The following is a 13,325-nucleotide window of genomic DNA, read 5'->3' as shown; positions in this document are numbered from 1 at the left end:
TTACTAGTGTAAGAAAAGGTAAAAATAAGTATACATTAAATATGTATGTATGTCAATTTGTCCAACTCAGCATCATTCCCTATAGCTCCAAGGTTGAGGAGCCAGCAGTTAGATTAAGTAGAAATTGTAGTAATAATGTCTCTGTAATATGTTATACATATGTGAACAGATGTTTACTACACAGAGTTTTCAATCTGATTTCTGTTTCAAAAAAATATATCAATGTTCTATTTTTTTCTCAGGGATCTCCAATTCGCATTCGGTAATTCAAGTCCAGCACCACATGGTTCCTGTGCCACAGTATAAGCTTTTGACTGATCAGTGGAACTGTTTTCAATCATGTCAAATCAAATATGCCAGGCACCTCTTGATTACATATTTTGCTATGGACCCATGGATGAGCAAACCTGCTGGGTCCATTTGCCTGATATCTGCCTGCAGAATATATTTCTTCACCTCGGAGACCAGGACAGATGTAATGCCGCTATGGTCTGCAGAAAATGGAATGATATCATGTACTCAGCAGCTCTTTGGAAGTCACGAACAATCACTTTTAGAGGGTTGTGTACCTCATCCAGTGCCAGAGAATTTAACTCTGCAGTGTGGTATATCTGGAAGTTTGGTGGATATATTGAACATTTGGAAATCCTGTTTTTCAACTCTTTCAACACATACTTTTCTAGGAAATTCCAAAGAGTTATGGCAACTATATTAACAACTTTGGGTAGAAGTAACCAGCGCTTGAAAAGACTTTCTATTCCTCATCTGGGTTTGGAAAGGTTCGTTTGGAGCAGTACAACAAGGGATGCTCTTGTTAGGAGCCTGTGTTCATTTCTGAAGAAGATAGGAGGTCACTTGAAGCACCTTAACCTGAGAGGAGCTAAAATGTCATTGGAGCATGGCTGTGCAGTCCTCAATTCTTTCAGTTTTTCAAGTACCATGTCCAACATAACTGAATTGGACATTGAAGATTTCTTCTGCTCTCATACCCATGTGTATAGTTATAACACCTTCATACAAGCTATGGCTTCATTTCAAAACCTCCGTGTTCTCTCACTTAATTACAACTGTATTTCGGATGACTTGTTAGAAATACTTGGTACCAACTGCGGCCATTCTCTCTTAACAATTAATATTAAATGCCATATGTGTAATCCACATCTGCAGATAGTTTGGGGGATGTATTGGGCAAAGCTCGCAAAGCAAGCCAAGAATCTGAATGTCAATTTCTACTTTGATAAAGTGATGCTCTACAGCCACCTGTCAAGAATATTATCATGTGAGATACCTGTCAGAAGAATCACCATAAGAAGTAGTCATTTAGGTGACCTAGATTGGTACATATGTCCGACTCTTTCCAGGCTTCTACCAAATTACAGAAAAACGCTAAAGGTATTACTTATTTTCCTTCCTTTTACCATGTATTAGTCTGCTAAAACAGTTACTACAGTATATCCGGTTTGTAGCATATTGTCCTCTGGCCTTGTGGTAAATAATATTTTTACTGTTTTGTGATGTCTTCATAAATCCTATGAAACATGATTTTAAAGCTATTTGAAGTTTATTTCTCCTATTTACACAAACACTTTATTATTTATTCAGGGTCAAATGTGCAGTGTAACGTTGCCCATCCACTACACGACATAGAAACTACAGCATGATTACGACATTGTAATCGTGCAGTCGTTTCTATGTCTGTGATAAGCCTACATTGAACAAGCAGTCATTCAGTGCAGGCTCATCAATCATCTGGCAACATGCTGAACCTGACGTTATTGTCAGGTTGACCAGCATGTTTGCCCGATGATAGATGTCCAGTACAATCAGCGTGTACGCGCATCGCTGGTCGTATTAGACATTAAACTGCAGGGTTTGCAGGCGATTATCAAGCGATTGAGCGATAACGACGGTCGTTATCGCTCAATCGCTAGGTTTAATTTCCTTGTGGATGGGCAGCTTAACTCTCATATAAGTTAATGATGATTTAAAGGTGACCTCCAGTAACAATTTATGCCTGACATTAAACCCCCACTAGCAGGGCAATATGTGCATTATGTGCACCAACCCTACATCACTTCTTGCCCAGATCTAGATAACAGGGAGAAGTCAGATTTTAACAATCATGCTCTGTCTAATCAGCACCTGAGTTAGAAACTTTCACAGAACCATATTTGCCAAATGTCCCTGATTTAGGGGGAGATGTATCAAACCTTGGAGAGAGATAAAATGAAGAGAGATAAAGTAGCAACCAATCGGCTCCTGTCGTTTTTCATACTTAACCTGTAAAATGATGGTTGGTATTTTATCTCTCACCACTTTATCACTCTTCAGTGTTTGACATCTCCCCTTTAATCTTCACAGTTCTGATCCTTGAACGTTGTCCTGCCATCCTGACAGCCAGGGTGTTTGTCAGAACTTCTGGGAATGTTAGGAGGCATGTTCAGCTTATTGCTGCTCTGCCACTAGTGTGTATGGCTGTGCAAGAGTGTTTTTATACATTTGTTTTTGTAAATTTTTTCAAACAGTAACAATAAAGGGGTACAGAAGAAAAAAAAATGAAGGGAAAGAACATAGTGGGATTAAGGCATGCATACCTCCCAACATGACCCTCTCCAGGAGGGACACAGTGCTCTGGTCCTGGACTTCCCTGGTAATTTATGATTGGTGGCGGCTCCAGAGGTGAGGCTGTCCAACATTCAAATAGGGGAGTCACACCAACTGCCAGTGAGTCCCGGCCAGTGATGTTTAGCAGATGGTGTGACTCCCCTATTTGAATTTTTAACTGCGCTGCAGCCCCACCTCTTACCAGGGAAGTCCAGGACTAGAGCATTGTGTCCCTCCTGGAGAGGGTCATGTTGGGAGGTATGGGCATGTATGAGCATGTGATACAATTAAAACAGTACAATAGGTCAAAATCAGTGTATATTGTAACTAGGAGAAAATCAATACAGAAAGGATAGTGTAAAGGAAAAAAGTATCATAGCGTGGCTACTGGAAGACATGGACCCTCAGTGGAGAACTCGTGCCAGAACACAACAACAAATATGTACTTTGCAGAGGCCGGCAGTAAATTTGGAAGTGCCACCGGTTCACACATGCGCACAAGCAGGGCCGGCTCCAAGGGTCGGAGCACCCTGTGGCGGCTCTGTTAATAGTGCCCTATTTACCGAAAATGTCCGAAAAAAAGTGTCCGAAAATGGGGACGTGGCCTAATTACCATAGGTCACGCCCAGGGCCGTAACTAGACTTTTTGGTGCCCTGTGCCAGAAAGAGCATTGGCATCCCCTTATTTTTCATATGGGGACAAAACACACCCGAAAAAGGGGCATGGCCTCATGGGGAGGGTCAGGGAAAAGATGGGGAGGCCAGGAGATGCTGAGGATAAAATAAGAGGAAGCTACAAGTGAGAATGATTATAAATAGAAAATTGAAAGGCTTGAACAGCGCCCCCCTGCCCTGCGGTACCCAGTACGGTGGCACAGGTCACACTACCCTAGTTACGGCCCTGGTAACGCCCCCTAAGTGACGTTATTTGGAGGCGTGCCCGCATGGGATTGGATGGAATGACATTCCGTCACTAGCTGGGCTTCCCCCAGCCCTCTCCCGGCACGGAATGGATGCCGCACGCATGCGGCGGTGGGGGTCCCCTACCTCCCGATTTGACCACCTGCAGGCCACTTCGGCCCACGGGTGGCACAGCAGGACAGTACTGTCCCACTGAAATTGGGATGTTAGGGAGGGGTGCGCCCTCTATGGGGTGACGCCCCTGTTCGACCGCACTGGTCGAACACCCCAAGAGCCGACCCTGCGCACAAGTAACATTGCTTTAATAACAATTGTAAAATAAAGTCATTCTATGTCCTCCATTATCTAACTTAGAAAGAGAATAATGTGCCCATTATTGTCACACTGATCACCAGAAATTAATCCTCTGCACTACAGAAAAATAATGTAGTTCAGATCTCCTCCAACTGGGCTACAAGTAATTAAGGGGCACTCACTTTAGAAAGAGGGTGATCCCCTTTTCCAAATATTGGAGCCCCTTAGTACTTGTTGGGGAGATGAAGCAAGCTTTAGAGAGAGATAAGGTGGACATAGATAAAGTACCAAGCAATCAGCTTCTAACTGCCATTTTACAGACATTGGGCGGGATGCATTCTGCCAGTCATCGCATGCATGCTGGCTTTGGTAACACTGGTATGCATGAAGATCCCCGCAAAGGACCGCTCTATCGGTAAGAGCGGCCCTTTGCAATGGAGGGACTTCCGGGTCTATGACCCAGAAGCACCCCTGCGTCCTTCTGCGCATGATTGGATCCCTCTATCAGCACTCTCTGCATTTCTCCCCTTCCTGCATCTTGCTCTATACTTGAAAATTACAGAAGCTGATTGGTTTGCACTTTATACAAGAAACAGCAAAGGGTATACCCCAGCACTTGGAATGATATCAACAATAAGATTTGAGAAACTACATGGTGGTAGATAATTCAGAGATCTCAACTGCATATGTTTGCAAAAATATGGCTAAGCCCCCAGGCCACGTCACGGCGTCTCTGATACTGGAGGTCTCTAATTCTAAGTCTGGGATGCGGATCTCCAAAAAGCCTTTTGCCGGAAATTTGGGGTTTCGCGCCCCAGACTTAGACTTAGAATTAGGGACCTCCAGTGGTCCAAAAAGCCGTGACGTGGCCTGGGGGCTTAGCCATATTTTTGCAAATATATGCAACTGAGATCTCTGAATTAGTGTCCGGCGCTGGGACAGTGTGTTGTTCCCAGCGCCGGGTAAGCAGCCTTGGCAGGTACCTGGTGAAGGAACCGCCTTGCCCCTTCCACCAGCATCAGCAGTAAAGTGGCTGCGGGAGAAGCTTGGCTCCAGGTGCAAGCTAAGCGAAGCTCGCTGCCCGGAAGCCAAGAAGCGGTGGCGGTTGTTTGGCACTGGCCGCGAGCCAAACAAGGCTAGCGGTCCGGCAGCCAATAGGAGGCAGACGTGACGAGCCCATCGTGGCTCGCCGCATCATAGCCCCACCCACTCGCTCCGTCTTTTAGTAGACACAGCTGAGCGGGAAACTTCAGTACGGTGGCGGAGGGGAGGACTGAAGAGAAGAGTGTCGTGGCAAAAGTTCTGGTGGCCGCGCAAGAGGCCAGAAGACGGCATGATCAAGGAGGAAGAAAGGAAGAGGCAGCGCCGCTGGCCAAGACAGGCCAGCGGCAGAATGAGGCTGAGGACCGGAGAGGACTGCAGGGGTGGAAAGAAAAAGAGCTAACAAAGCTGCCCCCTGCAGCCTCTTCCACCGTACCGTTAGGCGGCCTTGGGCCACCGGTATTTAACCCCTCCCTAGACGACCAGGGTTGTCGGGCACTAGGCCCGTGGGATAAATTCAGGCAAAAGGCCTGTGGGTATATAGGCGGGCACAAGACCCGGGCTACATAGGGGGCATTAGGCCCAATTGAAGGTATCTGCCCCCACAAATAGGTGTGAGTGACCTGTGCATTAGGCCCAGGTCACTAAAGGGCAAATAGGTGGGCCACCACTGGGGGCAATGCATAGGGGGTCAAATACTGGGGGCACTGCATAGGGGGATTAATACTGGGGGTAATGCATAGGGGGGGATTAATACTGGGGGCAATGCATAAGGCAGGATTAATACTGGGGGCACTGCATAGGGGGGACTATTACTGGGGGAAATGCATAGGGGGACTACTACTGGGGGCAATGCATAATGTGTAAAGGGCATTAATGTGCGGCATAATGTGTAAAGGCTGGGCATTGCTATGTGGCATAATGTGTAAAGGGCATTGCTGTGTGGCATAATGTGTAAAGGGCATTAATGTGCGGCATAATGTGTAAAGACTGGGCATTTATCCTTTGATAAATATGCCTATTATTACCTAAAGCGTTATTCATAGGCTAACCATACTATCACTTTAAAATGGGACACTCATGAATTAATTACAAAGGTTCTGTGACTGGCTGACTTCATACCTGGATTTCACCTGGTTTTAATGAGCCACAGAACCTGTGTAATCCATGAGTGTCCCAGTTTAAAGGGATGATATGGTAAGCCTACTTATTCACTGGGTTTTGTGAACAGACAAGTCATATTTTTTGAAAGATCATGGATGCATTTGAAACATTCATTTAAGAGACATGTGGGTATATCTGATGCTGTTGGGGGTATCAGATGGGCATTTTAGGGGCATGTGGGGAGGTCTGAGAGGCATATGGGGAGCTCTAAAGCATAAATTATGATGGGACCCAGAAATGGTCAGGTAGGACCCCATTTTTTTAAAGTGGTGGGTTCCTGGGACCCACATATTTTGTCACTCACCGCGATCACTGCAACAGAAAACTTTAGTTTTCCGTAAATTATTGCATGGGGGGTACTATGTGTCATATCACACCCATAATGACAGCTGCAACTAAGTGGGCACCCATATCTAAAAGCATGAAGTCTCCACTTTCAAATATTGTGGCCCACTAGTAACTACTGTGTGTTGATCACTTGTGTTCACCAGACAGTATTACCCTGCGCCATGGAAAATAGCTGTTTTCTGTATATATGGGTGGGATGGCATGGCATACACTATTACACACATAATTACACCTGTAAATGTGGGGTCTTTCACATATGAAAGAGGGGAGTTATGGGAGGATAATGCTGAAAGACACAAGCGGGGATGAGGCTGGAGAGGCTCAGGGCGAATGAGCCAATGGGCAACTGGTCTCGTCCTACCAGGGAGTACTGAGGAGCCCCAAAAACATGAGTGTGCTGAGCCCCACGATTTCTGTTGCCGGCCTTGCCTCTACACAGCCCTCTACTCTGCTCCTCGCTGAGTCTTTGACTGTATGATTCCAGTCTACTCCGACAGACTTCTTGTTTGTCTCCAATAGGTTTTGTCTTCATCCCTTTAGGGAGGGAGCTCCTTACTGAGCTCTCTGAGATGCAGATATGTGTGGTCACATATGTTTCTAATGCTGTAAGGAAGGATCGCAAACTCCAGGGTCTGAACAAGTGTCAAACTAGCACCAGCTAATCTATAACTAACACACAAAAAATGGGCCAAATTGATATATCAGATCACATTTTTTATTCATCAATGTATAATTTAAATGTATAAAATTTCTATACTGATTGACAATAATCCAAAGTAATGGAATAAATAAGTATATATATATTATTTTTTTTTGGGGGGGGGGCGGCTGGGTGTAAACAAATTCAACAGAGAAAATAACATGACAAAGGTACTTTCGTAGATTTAGCAGCACCACATCACAGTCCCCAGTAGTTATCCATTATATCGGATACCTCAGCTGTGTTTCTGCACTTGTACTTGTACTGATTCACAGCACCACATCACAGTCAGGAAGATCAGTCATTTTATACCAAACTTTGAATATCTTGGGACAGAACAATAAATTATGAGCCAACATTGCAGGATAAAATTTACATTAGGGACAAAATCCAGGCTTCCCCCATCACCATATACTTCTGTTACAGCTGTGAGAACCAGGAGCTCATTCAAACCTGCTCACAAGATGTGGCCGCTCACTGCCAAAAAGGGGCTGGATATTGAAATTAAATGCTCACACTGCGTGGCGTAAGGACGCCCTCTATGTCTTAGTGAGCTACGGCACTGAGCGCTCACAAATGTATAAAGACGCCTCCTTTCCCCTCGCAACACACGTCATCTCCTGGAATTGTTTGATTAATCGGTAACATCGAAAGCCATTCGAGCTGCTCGTAGCCCTTGGGGTTGCCTTTCCCCACCGCAAGCACTGCGATCAGTGCTGGATGCAATACATGCAGGTGATGTGTACAATTACGCTACTTTGCTAATTATGCACGCCCTTTAAACTTGAGTTTTGGCGGCCTGACACGCCTGCGTCCGCGACACCTCTCCCCTGTTCATAAGCACCTTCCCCTGTTACCATCCACAAATGGCACTGTCACTCAAAGTAGTGGGCAGTCTGTGTGCTACGAGTGCACGATTCCCCATCGCTAAGACTGGCTTGCGCACGTGCACTGCGAATTAGATGCATGTGCACTGAGCAACAATCGCCCGGCAGCAAGCGATCGCACCTTAGCGAATGGGTCTGAATCAGGTCCACAGTCCCCATGTAATATTTTAATATGAACCTCGTGAAGTTTTGCTGAGCTGAGAGCCCTTAGATTAGCCCTAAAAGAACGAAAAATGGAGGTCTGGTCACAAACAGGGCCAGCGCTATGCTTAGGCAGCTTCCTAGAGTGCCGGGATCTGATTGGCACAGCTGAGTCACAAATTTGGATGTGTATGGTCTTCATGTCAGCGACGACTGTGGAATTTACCTGAGAGACTGCAAAGTGGCTAATAATGGTGGTTGGGGGCAGTAGGCTGAATTTTTTCCTAGTGTGCCGAGAAACCTTGCACTGGCCCTGATCACTAAGGTTGGAGAAATGTCATGACTACAGATACATGAAGTTGTTGGAAGCTATAAATATACTTAATCACAGCTACTGTATACCTCTAACTTTCCAGGAGAGATCTACGGAGCTAGAAAGAGAGAGTGGAAAGGCAAGGTCACCCCAGGGGAATATATTTGGATGTGGCATGGGGAACTCCAAATTTCTACATGAATATTTACCTATATAATAAATCTGACCACTGACAGAAATTATGTTATTATGTATACACCTGCGTGCACAACGCACATAATGTGCATGGACCGAGCGTGGTGACTCATGCCCACTGTCTCCAAAACAACTCTAATTTAGAACTGTATTGAAGGAGGAGGGCATGAGGTGGCATACGACACCCATCCAGGATTCCACCGGACAGTCCTGCAAACAGCAGCGCTGTCCGGAGTCTTGAGGTCTAATCCCAGATGGGTCCTGTCCGAGAATCCCACACCAGGTGCACTTCTGGTGATATCACTGTCAGTGACTTACAGGCTGGCACTATCTGCTGCTTCCGCCTACCTCGTGACCAGCCTCTCCCTCTGTATTGGAGGGTCTCGCCAGGAGCAGCCAATAGGAAAAGGAGAGAAAAATGCAGGCAATCCCAGGGACAAATGCTAGTTTTAATATGAAAACAACAGATGAAGTACTGTAAGTTAAGGCGAAGGTGTATAGGAATTCCAGATACTTCCATTATTGTACACATACTCAGTAGTTACTTCCTAAATAGGAACAGTTTATGTATTGAATGAATACGAGTGCGCATATTCTGGTTTCTGAACTGTGAGCTCAAAGTCAGAAATTACCCAATTGCAGGGAAGATTAATAATGTACAAGTGCGTGTTCCTGTTTCCATGCATGCATAAAAGTCAATATATATTTAAAAGTATATCCAGTCAATGTTGTACATGACGCAATTTTGGAAACAGGACAAAAAGCTGAAAGTAATTGAATAAAAAGTCTCTCTGAAATATCAATAATTACCAGTATATAAAAAGAAATGTTCTTGTTAAATGAGAACCGGACATATCATCACAAATAATTGAAAACTACAGTCCTGAAGGGGTTAAACTTACATATAAATTGTTGACTTGTAATATTTGACACAAGAAGGTGACTCCTTAGTTCCATGTGCTCCATGTACAAATACCATTGATAATGCTCGTTCCTGCTTTTTTTCTATTTTGTAGAAACTGACCCTGGAGATCAATAACAGACATGAATCTGTGGATGAACAGCTCTTACACCTGGTTCTTATGTGTAAAAATCTCTATTTCCTAAAAGTCTGGGCTTTTCTCGATGTCCAGTTTGTGGAAGCCGTGCTGCAGAACTGTGAAGAAGGAAAGGCCTTCCTTAGAGTCTTGAAGGTGAGATACCACAGGAAGACGGTGTATTGGTGTAGCTATAGGCCCCAGTGGCGTGGACAGGGAGGTCTCTGAGTACTCAGGAACCCCCCCTGATGGGCTGATTTTTTTTCTATGATGGAGAAATCTCTGACTCTGTCTTTAAGATGGCCGATGTTCTACTGATGTATTGGGACAGACAGGCTAGTTCAGGAGATATGTTCACCTTCAGTTACATCCCCCTGTAGTTAAAACAGACAATTCTCAGCACACCATACCTGGGACTCGAAGTCTTAGAGGTCTATTTACTAAGATTTGTTAGGAGATAAAGTACCAGCCAATCAGCTCCTATATGCCATCTCACAGGCAGACCCCTATATCTCTTACCCCACAGTCAGACACTTAAGACACAGAGCTATATTCTCACACTGCTCACCCCGCTGCTCTGCTATGCCCCAGCAGCCAGTCATCAGATAGCTGCATCCGATGGCTGGCAACCATCGAATTCCCGGTATTCCTGGTATTTGATGGAAAAAGTACTTCTATCGATTGGAAACATTGATGGTTGTTAACCATTGGTTTCCGATGTCCATCCCTAGTTTGTGGCTGATTGACGCTATGGCAGGGGGATCCCACAGTGTGTGTCTCTCTGCTATAGCATCAGACCCCCGACTGGTTCAGCCTGGTGCTGGTTATTGGAGAATCGGGGGAACTACACACCGTTTTCTCCCCCTATTTTCCTATACAAGACTAGGCTCAGAGGTCCAGAGATGGTAATTGATGTCCAGTGCTTTCAGCCCTCCCACAAGGTGGAATTGCTTCAGGGAGGAATAGGAACTAGGAGTAGACAGGGATTTATAGGCAATCCAAAACACACAAGATCCAACATTTCCAGGATTATGATGTTTGGCCTCGATTTGAGCCTCGGATTTGGCTGGCGGAACCATGGCATGCTACACAATGGCGCGATTATATGCACTGTGACGTGGGGCCGGGCCATAATGACGCAATTCAGCATGAATCACATCAGCAGCAACCCCGACCACCAATTTCACTCAAAACGTTGGCAACTGTGAACAGCTTCCAGGAGACTTACTTGGGCGTTCTGGGAGAGTAGGCTAGTATGGAGCACATTTCTGAGATATGACCTACTCTGCTTGGACAGCATAGGTATCATATTTCCACAAACTACAAAGACATAAGCAAAGGCGCACACACACAGGGTGAGATTTATCAAATCTTGGAGAGAGATAAAGTACCAACCTATCAGCTTCTGTCATTTTTGTAGCACAGCCTGTAAAATGACAGCTAGAAACTGATTGGTTAGTACATATTATCTCTCCCAGATGTTAATAAATCTCCCCCACAGTGATGAAAGTAGCATTGGCAGCAGATACACCACTTTTCATCACTTTTCGTATTTACGTCTCAGCCAGGTCTAGGCACAAATACATTCATATACTTAATTAGGCTCATTACTCACTACACATCACTACTTTATACCAATTAAATAATATTAAACTTTTAGCATTAACACTGAAGATTTATGGTTTACTCACACATCCCTATAAATATATTAGTAGCTTTTTAACTAACGTGTTTACTTTTGTAAAAACTGCATTATTAAGATTTTAAAGTTGTAACTTCAACATATATTAAATTAATCCTCAATAACGACTAATATCGAAGTACTAATAGCTGAGAACATCATAGTGAATTTTTCAAAATTAAATTATAGGTGAAACCTGCAGGCGACCATAGATTTCATCACAATGTGCATGTTCAGAGATGTGGCAGGATGACGTCAAGGGAAATCGTTCAGCGATATCGTTGGTTGTGCATGTCATACCATTTGTATGCAGCTTAAGATGCAGCCATAAACTAGTCTAGTCAGTGGCAAATACAGGATTTCTAGAGGGGGTTTCCAAATGCTTGATTTTAGAGTAATGTGACCAGTCCATGAAGAGGGCATAATTAGCACTTATCCAGCTTTAATATGCGTCATACAAAGTGTATTGTGTGTCATAATTCCAGCATATACAGGACCGGCGATCACAGTAAGCCATTAGATGCAGCAGTAGGGACATCCTGCCTGAGCTGAATGTTTTTATTTCACATGTGGGCACCATTCCAGAGCATGGGAGCAAATCCGGGAGTCTGGGGGAAGAACATGCAGCTCTAGTAGAATTCTATTATATTACTATTTCTATTGTGGCCATGGTGTGGGTTGGGGAGGGGGGTTTCCAGGAAAACCGGAATCCCCCCTGTGTTTGCCTATGCTAGTGGTTCCCAAACTCTGTCCTCAAGGCACCCTAACATTCCAGTTTTTCAGTATATCCCTGATTGAGCACAGATGGTTAAATACAATTTTCTTAGGTACTAATTAAGCCATCTGTACTTAAACATGATATTATGAAAACCTGGACTGTTAGGGTGCCTTGAGGACTGACTTTGGAAACCTCTGAACTAGTCATAATATTGGAGATCCTGTCATGGGGGCAATGGATCCCTTCTGTTCTGCTAGTTTGTGCACGACAGTTATTTCACACAAACTTTATGAATGGAGTTCATCATGTTATGAATCATATTTTACTGTAAAACATTGTGCCACCATTATATGGAATTCCTATAATAATCATATAGTACCATGGTTTTTTATTACATGGAATTGGTAAAGTTATAGAATAACAATGTAATTATTGTGATTTTGCCAGAAAAAGGTGTAAACTTTGTGCCGAAATGCAAATATAGGTAAACATTCTGCTGACTTCTGATTATGATGGTGTACTATGTACTATCAATAGCGCTAATGTATTTGTACACATAAATATATCACATATATACCTTTACGTTCCTCTCCCACAGATCAGAATTTACACAAACAATTATGACACTGATGGAAAAGATCAAATTCTACATGGGATCTTCAGTGCTCACAGGGACTTTATTGTGACAAACATGGATTACTATGTGGTTCTGTGTTCCTTGTTGTGAAAGAAGAAACATGCCAAGAAAGATCCATAACAACTGGGCTAATAAACAGTGTATGCTGAGAACTATTTTCTATTGTGCTATCATTTTTATACATCTGTATTTCAACCAAATAAGTAAGTAGGTAGCAGGGCCGTAACTAGGGTATTGCGACCTGGGGGGAAGGGGGGGGGGCACCAATGCTCTTTCTCACACAGGGCACTAAACAGTCTAGTTGTGGCTCTGGTAGGTAGACAGTCTAGTTGTGGCTCTGGTAGGTAGACAGTCTAGTTGTGGCTCTGGTAGGTAGACAGTCTAGTTGTGGCTCTGGTAGGTAGACAGTCTAGTTGTGGCTCTGGTAGGTAGACAGTCTAGTTGTGGCTCTGGTAGGTAGACAGTCTAGTTGTGGCTCTGGTAGGTAGAAAGTCTAGTTGTGGCTCTGGTAGGTAGACAGTCTAGTTGTGGCTCTGGTAGGTAGACAGTCTAGTTGTGGCTCTGGTAGGTAGACAGTCTAGTTGTGGCTCTGGTAGGTAGACAGTCAGTGGACCTGTCAGGGAACAAATATTATTTATTCTTTC

The 13,325-nt window shown here is 44.2% G+C and overlaps 1 protein-coding gene across 1 annotated transcript; it reads left to right on the top strand.

The window, feature by feature from the left end:
- Positions 1 to 339: 339 nt before the first annotated feature.
- Positions 340 to 12,771, top strand: FBXO39 (F-box protein 39). Its single transcript, XM_088451509.1, has 3 exons — positions 340 to 1,392; positions 9,625 to 9,801; positions 12,643 to 12,771. Exons 1-3 carry the CDS (start codon positions 340 to 342, stop codon positions 12,769 to 12,771), a joined length of 1,359 nt encoding a protein of 452 aa, XP_088307635.1.
- Positions 12,772 to 13,325: the final 554 nt, after the last annotated feature.

Source organism: Taudactylus pleione, unplaced genomic scaffold, assembly GCF_031769625.1.
Source record: "Taudactylus pleione unplaced genomic scaffold, aTauple2 ptg000026l, whole genome shotgun sequence".
NCBI classification, from domain to species: Eukaryota; Metazoa; Chordata; class Amphibia; order Anura; family Myobatrachidae; genus Taudactylus; species Taudactylus pleione.
The sequence above is the reverse complement of the archived record's forward strand: the minus strand, read 5'-3'. Positions and strand labels throughout refer to the sequence as shown.

Excerpts from the sequence above, each read along its gene's own strand:
- FBXO39 (XM_088451509.1), top strand. The coding sequence starts at position 340 with ATGTCAAATCAAATATGCCAGGCACCTCTTGATTACATATTTTGCTAT. Across the intron at positions 1,393-9,624 it reads ATTACAGAAAAACGCTAAAG|AAACTGACCCTGGAGATCAA; the intron begins GTATTACTTATT and ends TCTATTTTGTAG. Across the intron at positions 9,802-12,642 it reads CCTTCCTTAGAGTCTTGAAG|ATCAGAATTTACACAAACAA; the intron begins GTGAGATACCAC and ends CCTCTCCCACAG.